At 39.2% G+C, this 16167-nt stretch overlaps 3 protein-coding genes across 5 annotated transcripts in view; 2 read left to right on the forward strand and 1 right to left on the reverse strand.

The window, feature by feature from the left end:
- adamtsl3 (ADAMTS-like 3) overlaps positions 1-11607 on the forward strand; it is a 102450-nt gene extending 90843 nt beyond the window's left edge. Inside the window, exons 24-31 of one of the 2 annotated variants that reach the window (XM_079460268.1) lie at positions 1571-1753; positions 2376-2492; positions 3398-3610; positions 5485-5668; positions 7816-8020; positions 9327-9430; positions 9536-9750; positions 10529-11607. In XM_079460268.1, the coding sequence (XP_079316394.1) occupies positions 1571-1753; positions 2376-2492; positions 3398-3610; positions 5485-5668; positions 7816-8020; positions 9327-9430; positions 9536-9750; positions 10529-10647 (1340 nt within the window). In that variant the 3' untranslated portion in view covers positions 10648-11607. Of the gene's footprint in view, positions 1-1570; positions 1754-2372; positions 2493-3397; positions 3611-5484; positions 5669-7815; positions 8021-9326; positions 9431-9535; positions 9751-10528 lie in introns of both variants that reach the window. The other variant, XM_079460267.1, reaches the window with a different exon arrangement.
- On the reverse strand, positions 11318-15847 carry saxo2 (stabilizer of axonemal microtubules 2). Its single transcript, XM_079460309.1, has 4 exons — positions 15652-15847; positions 14426-14605; positions 13802-14004; positions 11318-12986 (listed from the first exon to the last, which is right to left on the reverse strand). Exons 1-4 carry the CDS (start codon positions 15687-15689, stop codon positions 12016-12018), a joined length of 1392 nt encoding a protein of 463 aa, XP_079316435.1. The 5' UTR covers positions 15690-15847; the 3' UTR covers positions 11318-12015.
- The window catches only part of efl1 (elongation factor like GTPase 1), a 54891-nt gene continuing 54505 nt past the window's right edge, over positions 15782-16167 (forward strand). Inside the window, exon 1 of one of the 2 annotated variants that reach the window (XM_079460284.1) lies at positions 15782-15858. The gene's annotated coding sequence lies outside the window, so the exon portion shown is untranslated. Of the gene's footprint in view, positions 16104-16167 lie in introns of both variants that reach the window. The other variant, XM_079460285.1, reaches the window with a different exon arrangement.

Below are 16167 nucleotides of genomic sequence, written 5' to 3' on the forward strand. Positions count from 1 at the left end.
AGACATCAACAGATGCACACAAGCATCTGATCCGAAAACTCAGAGTCATCGGATAGCAAGTGTAATTCAGTTTATCACATAACATATATATATATATGTTATTCATCTTGTAAACAGCATGTTTGTTTGTGCGAAATAATATACTTATATTATATACTTATAAACATCCTTCTTTGGAGGCATGCTCGACACTTCACAGAAACCAAAATATGCCCACGTGTGCACTTGATGTACACACACCCCTCTCGAGGTTTGCGAAAGTTAATTTCCATTCCTAAGAGCGTGTCTATTCATCAGCACTCCGTCTACAGGCCGTGCGTCTGAACTAATGTCTCCACTCGGCAGATCCGTAAAACTCAGACTCCAATCCATGTGCTGCTCATTATTTTGGCCGGGGCGTCCCGGGGGAAGCGGCTGGAGCGAGGCAATCTGCATTCATTATGCCCATTTGTACAAGTATCTTGAAGCTACAGGCTTTATACTGATCTGCTCTTTGAATCAATGTTTTCACTGGTTTTGAACGGTTCTGCGTGAGATTTGATATTGACATTTGAGTCTTTGATGGGTACGATTGAAGTCGCCCCGAAATACTGGACATTGCCGATTTGTCAAAAGCTATAAGTGTTTAAATTGGTATTGGTTTTGGAATAGCTGCTCCTGAATCAGCCCGAGCTTTGAGATGTAGGTTGCTGTACAGATTACGCTCTGAAATACTTAACAATAAAAATAGTTTTGTCATGTATTTATTTTATACATTTTTATTTATCCCCTTTTTAGCAAAAACATATTTTTAGAAAGGGGTCATGCTAAAAAGAAATGTTTTAATTACCCAGTCAAACGTTTAGTATGAGGTGCTTTCAAAGCACTACGGTGGCTGACACAGGACTTTACTAGATGTCTTTACTTTGACGAAAGAGATATCTTGTTTACGAAACGCAGTTTGTCCGTTTAGGGCTACTGTAGAAACATCATGGCGACTTCCATGTAAGGAGACCCGCGGCGTATGCAGATAGAAAAAGCTAATTCAAAGATAATAAAAACATAAGGCTTCATTATGTTAGGTCTTTATACACCTCTGAACACATAATTATGTATATTATTTTGTATTATATTTATATTATGATTACTCCAAAAAAGTACACGCTGGCCCTTTAAATGTTAAGGCAAATGAGCTTTATATAGCTTCATTTCATAAGTACAGTAGTTGCTTTAAAAGTGTAGCAAAAGATGGTAATGTAGTTTTGTACTCTAAATTCACCCACTTTATTTAATAAAAGTGGTAGTAAATTTTGTCAGTATTGAAATAGTACACTTTCAAGCATACTACTGGAACTGTGATAGTATACTTAATAAATAAAATGTACTTGAAGTAGGCTACATTAACCGAGCTTCAAGTATACTTGTTTTAAAGAACTGTATACCAAGAGCTGGTATTTCTCTCTAATTCTGTCATAAAAGGGAACATGCTACTTAAGTGCACCCTATTTGTTGAAACCATCGATTAGCATCTCCCTTTAAATTGAGCGTGAATGGATGGATAAAGTGTTACTTTGCTTGTCATTTCAAACAGGTGTCCCTCAGCCAACAGTGAGCTGGCATCGTAAGGAGGGTCCGCTGAGCACCGGCGCTAGTCCTCTCCTGAACGGCTCTTTACTCCTGAGGAACGTCACGCTTCAAGACTCCGGCATGTACTCCTGCGTGGCTGCCAACGATATTGGAAAGTCGGTGGCGTCCAGCCTGCTACGTGTGGCGGGTGAGTAGCGTTTCTCCGGGTGCCCGTATGTCAGTCCACTGTTTGCCGGGTGACAGGGAAATCCTCTCGTGACAGCGCTTTAGCGCTAACTGAACCACACGTTGTGGGTTGGCATGGTTTTCGACAAATTCAGCGAACTCAGCGGGAGATCTGCGTATTGATATTGGCATCGTTTGCCGCGTTTTCATTGAGGAATAACCTGTGAGACCATTAAAGACTGACTTTTTAAGTCCTACAGGGGTGGTAAAATCCATCTGTGTAACAAAGAAAGAAATACGTCTGTCTTCATTCAGGGCGTCTGTCCCTGGAGATCGTACATAGGCCGAACTTGTAAGTGTGAGAGAACAGAAACAGAAGTTGGAAGCGTTTCGTTTTCTTTGCTTTATCAAAACATGATAGAGCTTCTCAGGTTTCCTCGATGTTTTCAATCTTTGAGGTCATTTTTTGTCTCGCCACAGTTAAAGGCAGGAAAATCTTTCAAGTGATGGAAAAATGAGATAAATAATAGTGATCACTCAACAATCAATGGATAAGACCTAGATATATATCTCAAGTTTATCGAGATTAGGTTGAATGGTAAAATATGTGATGATAAAGCTTGTTTACCTCTGGATGCCAGAAGGATCTGCGGATGAATCCGAGCATCAGAGTTTAAAGGAGATGAACAGAAAGAGAGTTCTGATGGCATCGCTGATCGGCACCAGCATCACCGTCAAACCTGGAGATATTTTAAGGATAGGTTTGGCACTTTTTCTCTTCTTTTTTCATTATTCTGAAGGAAGGTCTTTACTGTCTTTCGTGAAAATCTGCTTTCATCAGAAACAACTAGGGCTGTCAAACAATTAATCGCGATTAATCGCATCTATAATAAAATAGTTTGTGTTTACACAATATATGTCTGTGTACCGTGCATATTCAATTTGTTTTTATATACACATACATGTATAAATAGATAGAAAATATTTACATGTATTCATTTATATTTACCTATAATTTAAACCATATATAAATTATTTTTATATTTGATATTGTTCTGAAATATTTGCATGTACAGTATGTGTTTTTATTTATGAATTAAAAATTATTATGCACAGTACACAGTTTATATATATATATCAGATATATCAGGTAACACAAACTTGTATTCTGCATGCAATTAATCACGATTAATCATTTGATTATAAACTATAAACAACTTGTTTTTATGTTTTGGTTGACATCTCAGGTACTTGTTGCCCCTCCAACCATCTTGCTCCATTTTTTACAGCGTAAAAAAATCTTGATTGATAAAATCAATTTCAATAGATCATTTATTCTATTTATATATTATGTTAAAAAAAGATTACTGGAACAAGGTCTGACAACATTTTTCTCTCCCAATGGCTCAGCGATGATGTATTGTCAAAAATCCATTTAAATAAACCCATAGACTTTGGAGCGATGGAACCGGGGTTCGGGGTTTGCACACAAAGATACATCATCTCTGAGCCTCCCTATGTTTGGACACTTTAATTCATCGCAAAAAATTTAAAAAGAAACTTGCTGTTTTTGGCACGTTTCTCCACACTTAAGTGAATACATGCTCCTCAAAACTGGGAAACCTCAACACCATTTTCTCCCAAATCTCATCTTTAACCCCCCCAGGTTGTCCCGTGGTCCCTAGCCACAAAAAGCCCATCACATGGTCCTATCAGAACCAGACCCTGAAGCAAAGTCCAGGCGGGAGCTACCGCATGCTGATGGCAGGTCGAATTCTGGAGATGAACACGCTCGGAGGAACATTTGACGGACGCTACGAGTGCCAAACGCAAACCGGCAACCAGCGTCTCACAGCTTGGGTCTACGTGCTTTCACAAGGTTAGCGTGATTTTCTGACCAGAGTATACTTCTGTTATATATCATATTTAATATTGTGATCATTTGAGAATGAAAGTAAGAACAAAAAGAGGAGCGCAGAGAAAAATGTTAAGTTAATAATCTTACTCTGTTAAAATAAAACAGAGAGGCTTAATAGGAGGAGTTAGTTATACATTGTGAAAAAACGATTCCATAATGCATTGCGACAAACTTGGTTAAAAAGATTATAAATGTATTACTTAAAGAGACAATGTAGGAAATTGAGCGGCATCTAGCGGTGAGGTTGCGAATGGCCACCAACGTCTCACTCCACCCCTCCCGCCTTTCGAAGCACTACGGTGGCTGACACAGGATTAAGATCTCGTTATGTTTTTGCTTCTCTGTCGGAGGAGATAACACAGTTACAGTGTGACGACGAACCTGGACCGGACCATATTCGTTGCCGTGAAGTACCAAATGACGTTCCAGCGACGTAACTTTGTGATTCACATATTCGTTGCTTGGACGTGGTGATTACATACCTGAAACGTACGTACCAGATTTGTCGCAGTGACGTACCAAATGACATTTCTGGGACGTGATGAGCACGTCCTTACGACAAAACAGTCACGTTTTTGAAATCTTTTTTTATTTTATTTAAACAATTATCATCCCTGACATGGATTAATCTGTGCATTAAAGATTAAATTTTAATGCATAATTGGAGTAATTCTCTATTTAAATATGTACAGTATAAAGCACAGTATAATGACTAACTACCAACACACGCCGTGTACATCACAATCAGATATTTTATTTAGATTCTGATGTAATTAAATAAATAATCAAAGACTTCAACACAATATAGAGGATTCAAAACAGATATTTATTGATAGAGATGAATCAACATTATCTTTAAGCTTAACATTATATTCTTGTCAATCGTCCAAAAGTTAAAATAACATACACCACTTTGTGTATAAGTGCTGTCAAATTGTAAATTGCAGTCGATTCAGAAATATTTGTGTTTGCTGTAGATTTTTATACTTGAACAAAAAAGGATTTACGTTGTTAGCTTAGCAACATGCTATTCATATCTGCTAGCTTCCTACATTTACACATTTACAAAATGAAGCCCGCACACTCCAACAATGGCAATAAATGAATTGGACGGAAAAGCAACTGCTTGGAGATCTCGACCCCGTCTCATTTAAAGCTCTGTCTTCCAAAGCCAGGAATTTTAAAAGAAACCTTTAAGGGCATATAAATAATCTCTATAAACTCTCGTTCTGAATCAGACACTTTCCCTGATATGAGGACATTGATTTACAACATTGTTGTATAATGTAAACACAACATCGAATCGGAATCAGAGCCGGAAACAGGGTTGCCAGACGAATAGCCAATCAAAACTATCCCAAAATATCAAAAGTCGATCAACAGTAATCATAACGACATTTAATAACTTCAAAAATAACTTTAAAGTCTTCAACATGCCGAAAAAAAACAACCTGCCTCCACCGTATGAAAGTATCCAACTCAACGGGAAAACCACACACTTGGCAACCCTGGTTGGAAATTAACTTTTTCATTGAATTAATTGGCAGATAATGCTTGGAATTGTTTTAAGGATCACTTTGGTATCTTTATGAAGTCATATGTTCTCATAACTTATCACACGTCATGTCATTCATGTACAGTATACTGTAGAAAATGGTTCAATTATGTTCATTATTCATCAAAATCAACAGGGCCATTCTGTATATATTTAAGAAATTCATAGTTATTTATCTGCAGATAATCTCTATTATCGTTATACTATCTGCACAAGAAATGCACAGACTGTATCCGACAGCTACAGGTTTATTTTGTTTGTCGTTTTTGTCTGGCTGTAGGTATTGAGTGGCGTCTGGGCAGCTGGAGCACATGCAGTGCTTCCTGTGGTAACCGAGGGGCTCAGGTGAGGAAGGTACGATGTGTGACATCAGACGGCCAGGAGACGCCCCCTTCAGTCTGCCATCACCTTCCCAAACGGATCAGCCAACCGCGGCCGTGTAACCGTCAGGACTGCCCTCCCAGGTGAGCTTCACGTCATCGCCCTCTACCTCCGTCTCATGAAAAACTGGCCTACTAACTGGTTCAGAAGATTCAGAAGTGGGCGACAGTCGTTCTCTCTTTGATAAATGACCGTGTGATGAGGGAACCTTCTATAGGCTTCGGTAAAAAGTGAGCAGAACCCCTTTTGACTGCGAGCAGCACTCCGGACTTCTGATTCACAGCCAGAGTGTCTCATCCCATCAAACAGCTCATTTATCATTCGCTTTCTCACATCAGTCTCCTCCAAAACCGAAAAGACCATCAGCGAAGCGCATGAATCTGACCGGATGAGCCCAATGGGGCCCGCGAGGAACAGCTATCAGAGACTCACATCGTCTTTCTGTCAATGAATTGGCAAGTCCAGAATCCAACAGGGTTTAATAGTATACATTAGTCAGGGCTGTTGAATGATTAATCCAGAATAAAAGTTTAAATAATATATGTCTGTGCACTGTGCATATTCATTTTGTATTTGTGTTTATAAACGCGTACTGTACATACATGTGTATATTTAAGAGAAATGTTAACTCAATTAATGTTTCAAATTTAAATGTAATATAATTATTCATATAAGTGCAGGTGTTTCCTAAAAATGCAGTATATATGTAGGTGGACCTGTATGCATTGATAAATAAAATGTGAATATGCATCGGGCACAGACATTATTATGTTTTATTGTGTTATGTAAACACAAACTTTCATTCTGGATGCGATTAATCGGGATTAATTGTTGAAAAGTCCTAATATTAGCATGACTAGCCATTTTCTGAAGGGTGAATATTAAGTTATTAATACCTATTATTGCTATTACATTTTGTGCAAATCACATTGAAGAAGAAACAACAATTATTACAAATGTTCACACCACAACTAACAATAAGGTTTTAGTGAAGTTATGTTGTTGTCATTTTTTCCAACCTGTGAGCGATAAAACATCGACTGTCAAATTAAAATTTTATTCAATTTGAAATTATTTCTATTGCATATTTTACAAATTTGCAGATGTACAACCTGATCTTTCCAGAAACATTATTTGACGAGTTGGCTTATTCGTAAAACGTTCATACAATGTCAATTTTACAATTAGTACACTGTAAAAACAATCCCGTAAAAAACGAAAATGACTCTTTTTTTCCCCGGAAAAATTACATGGTTTTCTATTTTTTTTTCCTGTATCTTTGCAGTCCTTTCTAAAAAAAAATTGCTTCAATATACGTGAAAAATCTGCTAATGAAACAGTACAATTTTGTAAAATTACAGGTGTTGGACATTATGCTGTATTTAAAAATTCTGTTTAAAAAAAACAGTACAAGTCCGTAGAATGTTGTTTTTTTAAAGTGTAAAACTAAAACAATACCAAAGCCCCACTCCAAAAGTACTTTCGCACGAATTACACTACTTAGCAAATTCATTCAAAAAAGCCACCTTGTAACATAGCTACGAATGTCCGTGAGATTGCTTTCGCATTTAGAAGATAAATGTACATTTTTCATGTTGTCTTACTAAATATTATTCATACAACGTCAAATTTCGCGTAGACTGTTCTCGCCTCATTATCACAGTCCATGTTTTATAGCATGAACCCATTGAATGAGGCTTTCACACAGGACAGATAGCGCACCCGAACGCTCTGTGACTTCTATATGTACGGTTATGCCAAAAACATCATCTGATTATTGCCATGCGGCCGGGCTTGGCCCATGAATCATACGGCTCTGTGAAAGCGCTTAGCGTCAGCTCGGAGCCATCAACAGGAGATCCCTGCACAAAGCTTGTCTTTGTTACTGCCTCTTTCGCTGAACACAACCCCGAACGCCCTGCCGAGGCTCCGCCGTCCCCGGTGACAAGGATACAAGCTGTGCTTTTCAAAGCCCAAATATATCCAGCTGTTTGGATCACCAATTAGACAGACTCTTGAAAATGTGTGTGTGTGTGTTGATCACAGCGTCGCACACTCGGCTCGTACACCTCGAGAACTTCAGAAGAACTCTTTGACATCTAATTGATGCTAGACCTTTACTGTTCTGTCGACCGATGGGATTAGATGGATGGCATTTAATAATAATCATAAATAAGATAAGACTACATTCATAGTTTCAAAGCACTGAAAAAACTCTTTTCTGTGTCAGCTGGGTGTCCACAGTGTGGTCCAGATGCTCAAGTTCCTGTGGGCGGGGCTTCAGAGAGAGGCGGGTCTCCTGTCAGCAGCTGGAGGCGTCTGGGAGCGTGAAGGTCCTGCCCAGCACCGCGTGTGACGGGACCCCTCGGCCTGAGGACCGGGAGGAGTGCATCTCGCAAGCCTGCGTGGAGTGGATCACCGGCTCCTGGGGCAAGGTCTGTTCAGAAAAACACTCTTTAACGTAGCGTAATGATCTGATAGAGCGTTTTATATTCAGGACAGCCTTGAAAATATATTTAGCAATTCCTGTATAATTGTTATCGTTGGAATGCTTGATTCTGATTGGCCAGTTGCAACATTTGCAAGTCCGCTATTCCCAGATGACAAGCGCTCAAAACTAATAACGTACGACGTTTCCTATATGCAGCGAAAGAAATGCACAAATTAAATATAAATATGATATTACATTTACAAATGATTAAACCAAAGGGCTTTTTCGTGACGTGTGAACGTCGTTTCTTACCTTAAAAAGTAAACAGCTTTTCCTCACAGAAGGTCTGCATTTAGTCAAAATAAGCTAATCAAATATTTCAAATTCACATTTCATGTCCAGGTTTTTTCTCATGTAATAAGTGGGATAATGTACAAGCATCAGGTCCTGATCACACTCTCGGGGCTCATTTCTGCGATGACCACCAGCTGCCTGTACATTATCCCTTACTTATATTATATACATTATATACAGTCATTATCTAATAATGGAACAAAATCACTATTACAACAGAATCTGCATTGTCATGGGTGTAAATATATTAAATATATAAAAGTTATAAAAAAACTTTGTGCATCAAAAGTACAGCTTTCCAGGTATACATTTTTTTTTCCAAGGTCAACGAAAATGTTACATAAAAAAATGTCACCACTTATGTACATTATCGTGTTTATCACAAACATATTTATATTCTGGCTGTCGTTTTGAAATATTAAAGCGAAAAACATCAACACGCTAACAGCATGAAGATCAATGTCTGTCAAAAAATAACTTGCATAATGTACAGGAATTGGATTAAGCGACGGTTCAGGGAGTGCATAACCTTCCCTAAAAAATCTCACATGTTTTATCAAAGTTTGATGAAATGTTATTTCATTTACAATAAAATCTGATACATTTGTTACTCAGCTGTATTTTATTTACATGTATTTTAACTTAAAGTGATAGTGATAGTAAAAATGAAATTCATCATGAAGTGGTTCCAGACCTGTTCTGTTGAACACAAAGAAATTTATAAGGAACAATGTTTGTAACCAAACGGTTCTGGGGCACTATTGACCATCATAATACGGAAAAAACAATGGAGTCGATAGTGACCCACAACATTTTCGGGTGAAATTCTTTACTTTAAATCTCATCTGTCGTACTATCGCAATCGAAAATGTATTTTTTTTACCTGATCACCCCTTAAAGAATCTCCATCCAGTGTGTTGTCAAGATAGTAAATCGCATACTGATGTGTTTAACAGTGCACAGGTCGTTGTTTGGGACCAGCAGTGGCCACACAGAGCAGGACGGTATCCTGTCACCATTTCACCAACTCTACATCCAAAACATGTGACGCAAAAGAAAGGTGCGGGATCTATACTTTAAACGCTTTTGCGTGCATATCTGAATGAACACATTTCTTTTCATTGACTCATTTTTCATAATTACCTTCATTCTAAACCCCTCTCAGGCCTCCGTCCATAAGGAACTGTTCGTCCGAGGCGTGTGACGTGCACTGGAAGGTCCTGCCGTGGAGAACATGCACGGCGGCGTGCGGCAGCGGCTTCCAGTCGCGTCGAGTGGAATGCGTCCATCGGCAGAAAAGGAAAACTCTCCCAGACCAGCACTGCACCTGGCAGCCGCGACCCGTTACCTGGCAACACTGCAACATCACTTCCTGTGGCAGTGAGTCTTTGGCCTTTATATCATCTTTTTCCCAGTGATCAAAAAGTTCTGACTGATGATCTGTTATCAGTTTGTTTGCAGACGACACGCTCTGATATTTATTGATATCTAATGCGTTGACATTTCAACGTTATAAGGCGTGACTTAAGTCCTCTTTTTTGTCAGCCTCTTTCAGTACTCGTGTTTTATTAGGGAAAATATTACCGACCTGAGAGCAAAATGAATTGGCCCGCTTCGACACTCTTAAGACCTGCTGTGCGTCCGTTTTTTTACAAGTTATCACAAACTCCTGAGAGATCCCTCTGCTGTTCTCATGCTTTCTCAGCTATGGTTCATTTCGGGAATCCCATCTGGCAACTGCATTAATATCGCTGAACAATATTGGCCAAACATCTGCTTTGTGTACGTTGCTCTTTATTATTGATGCTATGTCATTTTGAGTCTCAGAAATATTTATAAAAGGATGCCAATGAATGAGTTATTGTTTCGAGAGAGTGGCTGGATTTAACAGCTAGTCGTGATATTTCCCTCATGAAATGATATAGTAAGATATGTGAAGCTGAGCCATAATGTGGACATTGTCAGTTTTACATTTACTTCCATCGTATGGATGCAAAACCGCTATGAGACATTCTTCAAAATATCTTCTTTCGTGATTCACAGAAGAGAGAGTCATGTACAGGTTTTAAATAACATGAGTGTGAATAAATGATGACAGATTTGTTAACCTGATGTTGTCTGTATACGTTTTTCACATTCGTTTCTTTTATCGTTCTAGGTGAGTGTCAGGACAGAACACATTACTGTCCAGTGGTGGATCGTCTCCGGCTTTGCCAGGTGGATCTGTATCGACAACGCTGCTGTCAGACTTGCTCACAGGACTCCAGCACCACCTAGTGACCATCAGAAGAACTGCACCTGGCCCAGACACATTGTCTTCAGTCATACAGAAAACCATCATGGACATCATGCAAAACCCCAGACACTTGAAGTGCTTTGAAATAAATGATGTCTACCAGTGGCAGATGAGTGTATTCTGGACCACTGGATGCTCACTGGATGTCCAAAGACTCGCCTATGATTTATCTGGCCCAAAACCGATATTCCATGTATGTTATTTTATGAGACATGACGTTTTGTTGTGGATTTGAGAAGACGAATCCTGTTGGACCGGGACGGAGGTTTAAAATAAACTTGACATTTCGCCATGATCTGTTATTTTATCAGAAGCCCCTTCCTTAATATCACATAGTGATGTTTTATTATGTTTTTACCTGTATGACGGAAGACCTGTTGATGTTCCACAGAAGTCTTTAGATGTACGTTTTGTGTTATACGCGCTTTATTGTAAATACGTCATGTAAATAATTGTGTTTTCAAGTGCAATATTGTACATTAAGTGAGGAAAATGGTGATTTTTGTCTTTATAATCCATATTTATGATCGAAAACAGCAAAATGTACCCACATCTCTTATTGTATGGTTTCCTACTGGCGTTTTAATGCATGGATTTGAATGACATGAAGAAAAGTTGTAATAGGAACATAAACCACTCACAGAATTTATTCGTGAATAAATATTCGATTGCATTTTTATTGGTGCGTGGAGGAAGCATTGCTACATTGCATCGCCAGTTTGCTACTATTCATATCAATATATCAGAAACATTATATGTGGACAAATACAATAAATACGGCTTATCAATCAGTTTATATATTTTTTCATTATATTCATTTGTTTTTATCATTTCATTTGATGTTGTGAATAAGAATGCACACGACATTATGCAATGTTTTCATAATTAAAGATATAATTCGTAACTTTTTATGGTTAACAATAAAGAAAAATCTTGCCCCGATTCACAGCGGCAGAATGATTTATAAGAAGTTTACAAGAACCCATGTTGATAAAAGTGCGCAAAGAAACCTGCAATTTTACGTTTCAGACACAGATGGCGATAGAGAGGCGAACGTTACTAATCGCAGTTATGAATATGTTTGATTTTATTAGCACATGTGTCAGACAGAATCAGATTTCAGTTACTCAGTTCTGTACCTCACATAATATATGCTAAATATTGTATACGTTGTAAATAGTAGACCTACGCAAGCTGAAACTTAATTCCTAATTTATGAAAGACAGATGGGTTTCATTCACCCATTCCCTTGTCTTAATTCATTAAGATATCCCGCAGGATAAGAACAAATCTGAGAGATCGTCTTGTATGCCAAGTCATCTTTATATAAGCACAACGCGATGACTTTCTCAAGCTATCAAGGCCATTTCCTTAGGAGTCTCCGTCACGGCAGCAGACGTCAACTTGCGAAAGAACCGGTGGCCTTGATCGTCGCAATTATCGAAAACAAACCCAGGCGGAGACTCGAAGCTGGCCGGGCACATGCTGATCTTCTTGGGTGTGAACTCGGTGCTATACATGGTGTCGTAGTCGAGCGGAGCGTCGGACCGCAGCGGTGCATTATGGGGCTTGAAACTGTGGCTTGGCTGGGTATGGTGAGGGATGTAATGGGCCTTGAAGGTAGTAAGATCTTCCATTTTCCCGCTGGACCGGCGCATTTCCACTTGCTTCCGGATCGGGATTTGACGTTGCGACACCCACGGTTGGAAGTCATCCCTCATCGTGGTGTTTCCCTGAAAGGGCCGGGAAGACTTCTTTGGGAGCAAGAAGGGTTTGGCGGATACGAAGGGTTGGACTTGGTGCTTGATGTAATCGGTATGCGAGGTGGTGGTCATGTCCATGTGCGCCGTGGGACTCGTGTACTCCATGGACTTATGGACTTCGGGGAGGGAGACGGGCCACTGCTGAAAACGCTCTCGGAATTCTGTGTTGCTCTGGAAGGGCATGTTGGAGGCCACCTTGAGCTCTTCGGGTTTGCAGCTTCTGGGAAGTTGACCCGGCAGACCTTGGTAGTCTTTGCGGTGTGTGGTGAGATCTTGGAACGGTTCGTTACTGGGTTTGTAGTCTTCTGGCGGTTTTACGTAACGGGCCTCCACAGGGTGTGGTACGTATGAAAGCTTGCTGCTGGTCATGTTTTCAAAGGGAGCACTGGAGAGCTTGGCGAAGTTTGGAGGCTTGTAGCTCTCTCGTGGCGCAAGACCCTTTTGGACAAAATCATCCTGGAATGTTGTGGAATTTCCAAATTTTGAAGTGGGTGGATGATACGTCATATCAGGCTTGGTTAATTCCCTGCGGCTGATTTCCCACTGACGAAAATCCTCTGAGAAACACGATATAAAATGTTTATGTCGTTAAAAGAAGTCATTTACCGTACGAGGTAGAAGAGAAATACTTGGAATGATTAGCATTTTATAATGTTGGTTCATAACAACTTTAACAAACTAACAGTATCCCGGCTAGCCAAATATGTAATAATTATAATATGCAATTAAGCAATATATATTAAAATCTCCACTAACTGTGTAAGAATAATATTTTTGTACCAACGTTTTTACAACATTAAAGAGATAAAGTATCACTTCAAGCAATGACTGCATGTACTGTAATGTTGATCAAATGCTCTTTCAATGTTACAGCAAGAATGTTTTTGATAACTTTGGGAAAACTTTTAGAGAACATTATGGTTCCGCCAAAGTTCTGAGAACGTTTCCTGTTCGCTGGGGTGTAACTGCCCTTACAAGAATAAGTATACTTCAAGTTCATTGTTAAGTATAACATACTAAAGTAAAGTTCTGTCAGGTTCACTACCATCAAAAATGATTGACAATAGCGTACAGTTTAGATTGGCAGTATGGTTTTGCCTGAGCAAAACTCCCTGCCCATCCGTGAATAAGAGCAGGGAGCGCAGTGATACCCCCCCTAAGGGTAAACGGAACAAGCAGATGTCATTAGTTCTTAAAGACATTTAAGTGTAACACATTAAAATGAAAAGGAATAACAGAAGTCAAGTCCCGATTGTAAATGTGAAGTGGAGTTGGGGATGGAGGAGGGTAATTTGCTCCTGAGCAACGCGATGTTTTGTGAAGCTACAGGATCAGTAAATATCACTTGTCCTACCTGACATAATGTCATTACCTTTGTAGGTGGGTACAGTGTCCAGCTTTGCATTTATAATATGTACTCTCTCTTTTGGCCGCGAGGGAACGAATGGCTGCACATCATGCTGATTGAAGTCTTCTTTATAGGTGGTTCCTAAATCAATCTGTCCAGGTTTAGGCTTGTACTCCGCCTGCGGTTTCTCAGGACGGCGCATGACCTTATACGGGACATAGTCAGATCTAAAAAAGACATTGAGAAGAGCTTTACATTTCATCTTACACTATTGCACAAAACTTTAGTCATTAGGAAATGTTAACAATTAATCTAAAAGTTGTGTCATTTGTGATACATAAAGGTGGGACTTAATGAAAACGTTTCCAGCAGTTGCGCACAGTATATGATCATCCAAAGCTCGCTAAAGGACATAATGGGCGATTTCCCAGACAGCGCTTGTGACTAGTCTTAAATGTCAAAGGTTACACTTACATATCTTAAAAAAGATCATTGCCATTGTTTTCTCTCGAGATGCACATCAGTAATGTTTTTTAAAACCGCTTAAATATCCCAATTTAACCAAGGCCGGGGAAACCGCCCCACAATGTTCAGATACTAGTTTGAACAAACCCCAGCAGGTGTGTAATGAGTCTTGTGTGTCTGTACCTGAAGGTGGTGGTCCCCTCCATGCTGTTCTGGTGAGCTTTGTACTCCTGTTGCGGCTTGAGGCTTTTGGAACGGGTGTGACCTTTATAAGCGGGATATTTCTCCGAATACTCCGTCACCACGTGACTCTGACCTCCTTTACTGTACAGTGCCGTGGTCTGATGCGTGCAGCGATGACGGCTAAAATAGTGAAGGGGACAATTATTTGGAAACAATGGATGTGCTTAAGAAGCCATAACTCTCATTGAGATCCTTCAACAAACACTTATCAGTACCTGCAACACCCTCACATGTTTATGTTGTCCAGGGCAACAACTACACAACTTTGTTTCTAAAGCCAACATTTGTTGAACTATATGGAGCTATACATATCATATATAACTATATGGGAACTATATATCATATATAACTATATGGAACGATATATATTAGTAACTTTGTATTAGCACCTATTGAACTATTGCTCTCTTATGACATATCGCTTATTGCTCGCTGAACTCTTTGTAAGTCGCTTTGGATAAAAGCCTCTGTTAATGACTAAATATAAATGTAAATATAACTATACGGAGGTATATATATCATCTATCTAACTATATTATCTATGACTATTCTCGAACCCCTATAAGCTACTGGACATCATTCGATTTAAAGTGAAACGAAATGTGTCCTTTTAATATTTCTATTTATTGATTTACCCCGAAGGTTTTATGCTTCATTATATAAGAGAATGCATTTAGAAAAATGATAGACACATACAACCTCACATGTAACGGGGACATTCCATACACTTCTGTTTTTATAAATATATTTGTTTACATTTTTTCCCACATTAAAAAAACTACATTTTGAGTTTTCAGTCCCCGAAATGAGGTTTTGCTCCCTTTGGGTGCAAATTTGTCCCATAAAGAGCCTTAAGTAGAAACTCACACACAGATGTTGTTGCGTTTCCAATCGTGCGATGCAAAACAAGATTTATTAAAAAATATAAATCAAACGAAGGAAATTAAATGTCAACATAAGTGCGCCTTTCAGAAAAAGTTTAAAAATAGATTGCATCAAAGTTTATAGATTATTCAATGTCTTAAGACGATTTTTGATATTATTGAATAATTCAAACGAAGCCACGTGATTAAGTTTCATGTCGCGTTTCCCAATTCTACCATGTCAACTCAAATGCTTCACAATACGCGTTCGTAACGACATTAAAACACAAAATACCATCTCACCCACAGCTGCACATCTCACAGACACACAGTCGAGTCATGTCTCTCGGTTTACCGCCGTCAAAAACCGCGTTTCTTCGGTTCTGCTCTCGTTTTCTATGAGCGTCCTGTTTCCCCGGCAACGATCGAAGCGTCTCGGTGAAGACGCCGCGTGACGCGTTACGTACGACGACGCCGTACGAGCACGCTTCCGGGACCCGGGAGGAACACGTGAGTGTCTGTTGTCATGTTTTATAGTTGTGATATCGACGTTTAATCAATAAGCGGGTCGTTTGTTAGCTATGAGATTGCGTGCGTCATACGTAAACAACGTTTCGTTTGTTTGCGAGAAATATTTGAGGATGTTCAAGTTAGCTTGTTAGCCGTCAGTGATCTAAATGTGCGTTTGTGAGGACGTGAAGACGTGGAATATTCCAATAAAAGAGACATTGATAGCATTTTAAATACAAGCATATGTATGTATGTATATATATGAACTTTTGAATGATAAACTAGTTCATGTTTTGGTTGTCAATGTGA

This window comes from Barbatula barbatula (genome assembly GCF_947034865.1).
Source record: "Barbatula barbatula genome assembly, chromosome: 1".
Classification (NCBI taxonomy): domain Eukaryota; kingdom Metazoa; phylum Chordata; class Actinopteri; order Cypriniformes; family Nemacheilidae; genus Barbatula; species Barbatula barbatula.

What these genes read in the sequence shown, in the direction of transcription:
- saxo2 (XM_079460309.1), bottom strand. Translation starts at nt 15,689, where the DNA reads ATGACTCGACTGTGTGTCTGTGAGATGTGCAGCTGTGG. An exon ending in TGTGAGATGTGCAGCTGTGG is followed by an intron (nt 14,606 to 15,651) that starts GTGAGATGGTAT and finishes TCACTATTTTAG; the next exon opens with CCGTCATCGCTGCACGCATC. An exon ending in GAGGGGACCACCACCTTCAG is followed by an intron (nt 14,005 to 14,425) that starts GTACAGACACAC and finishes TGTCTTTTTTAG; the next exon opens with ATCTGACTATGTCCCGTATA.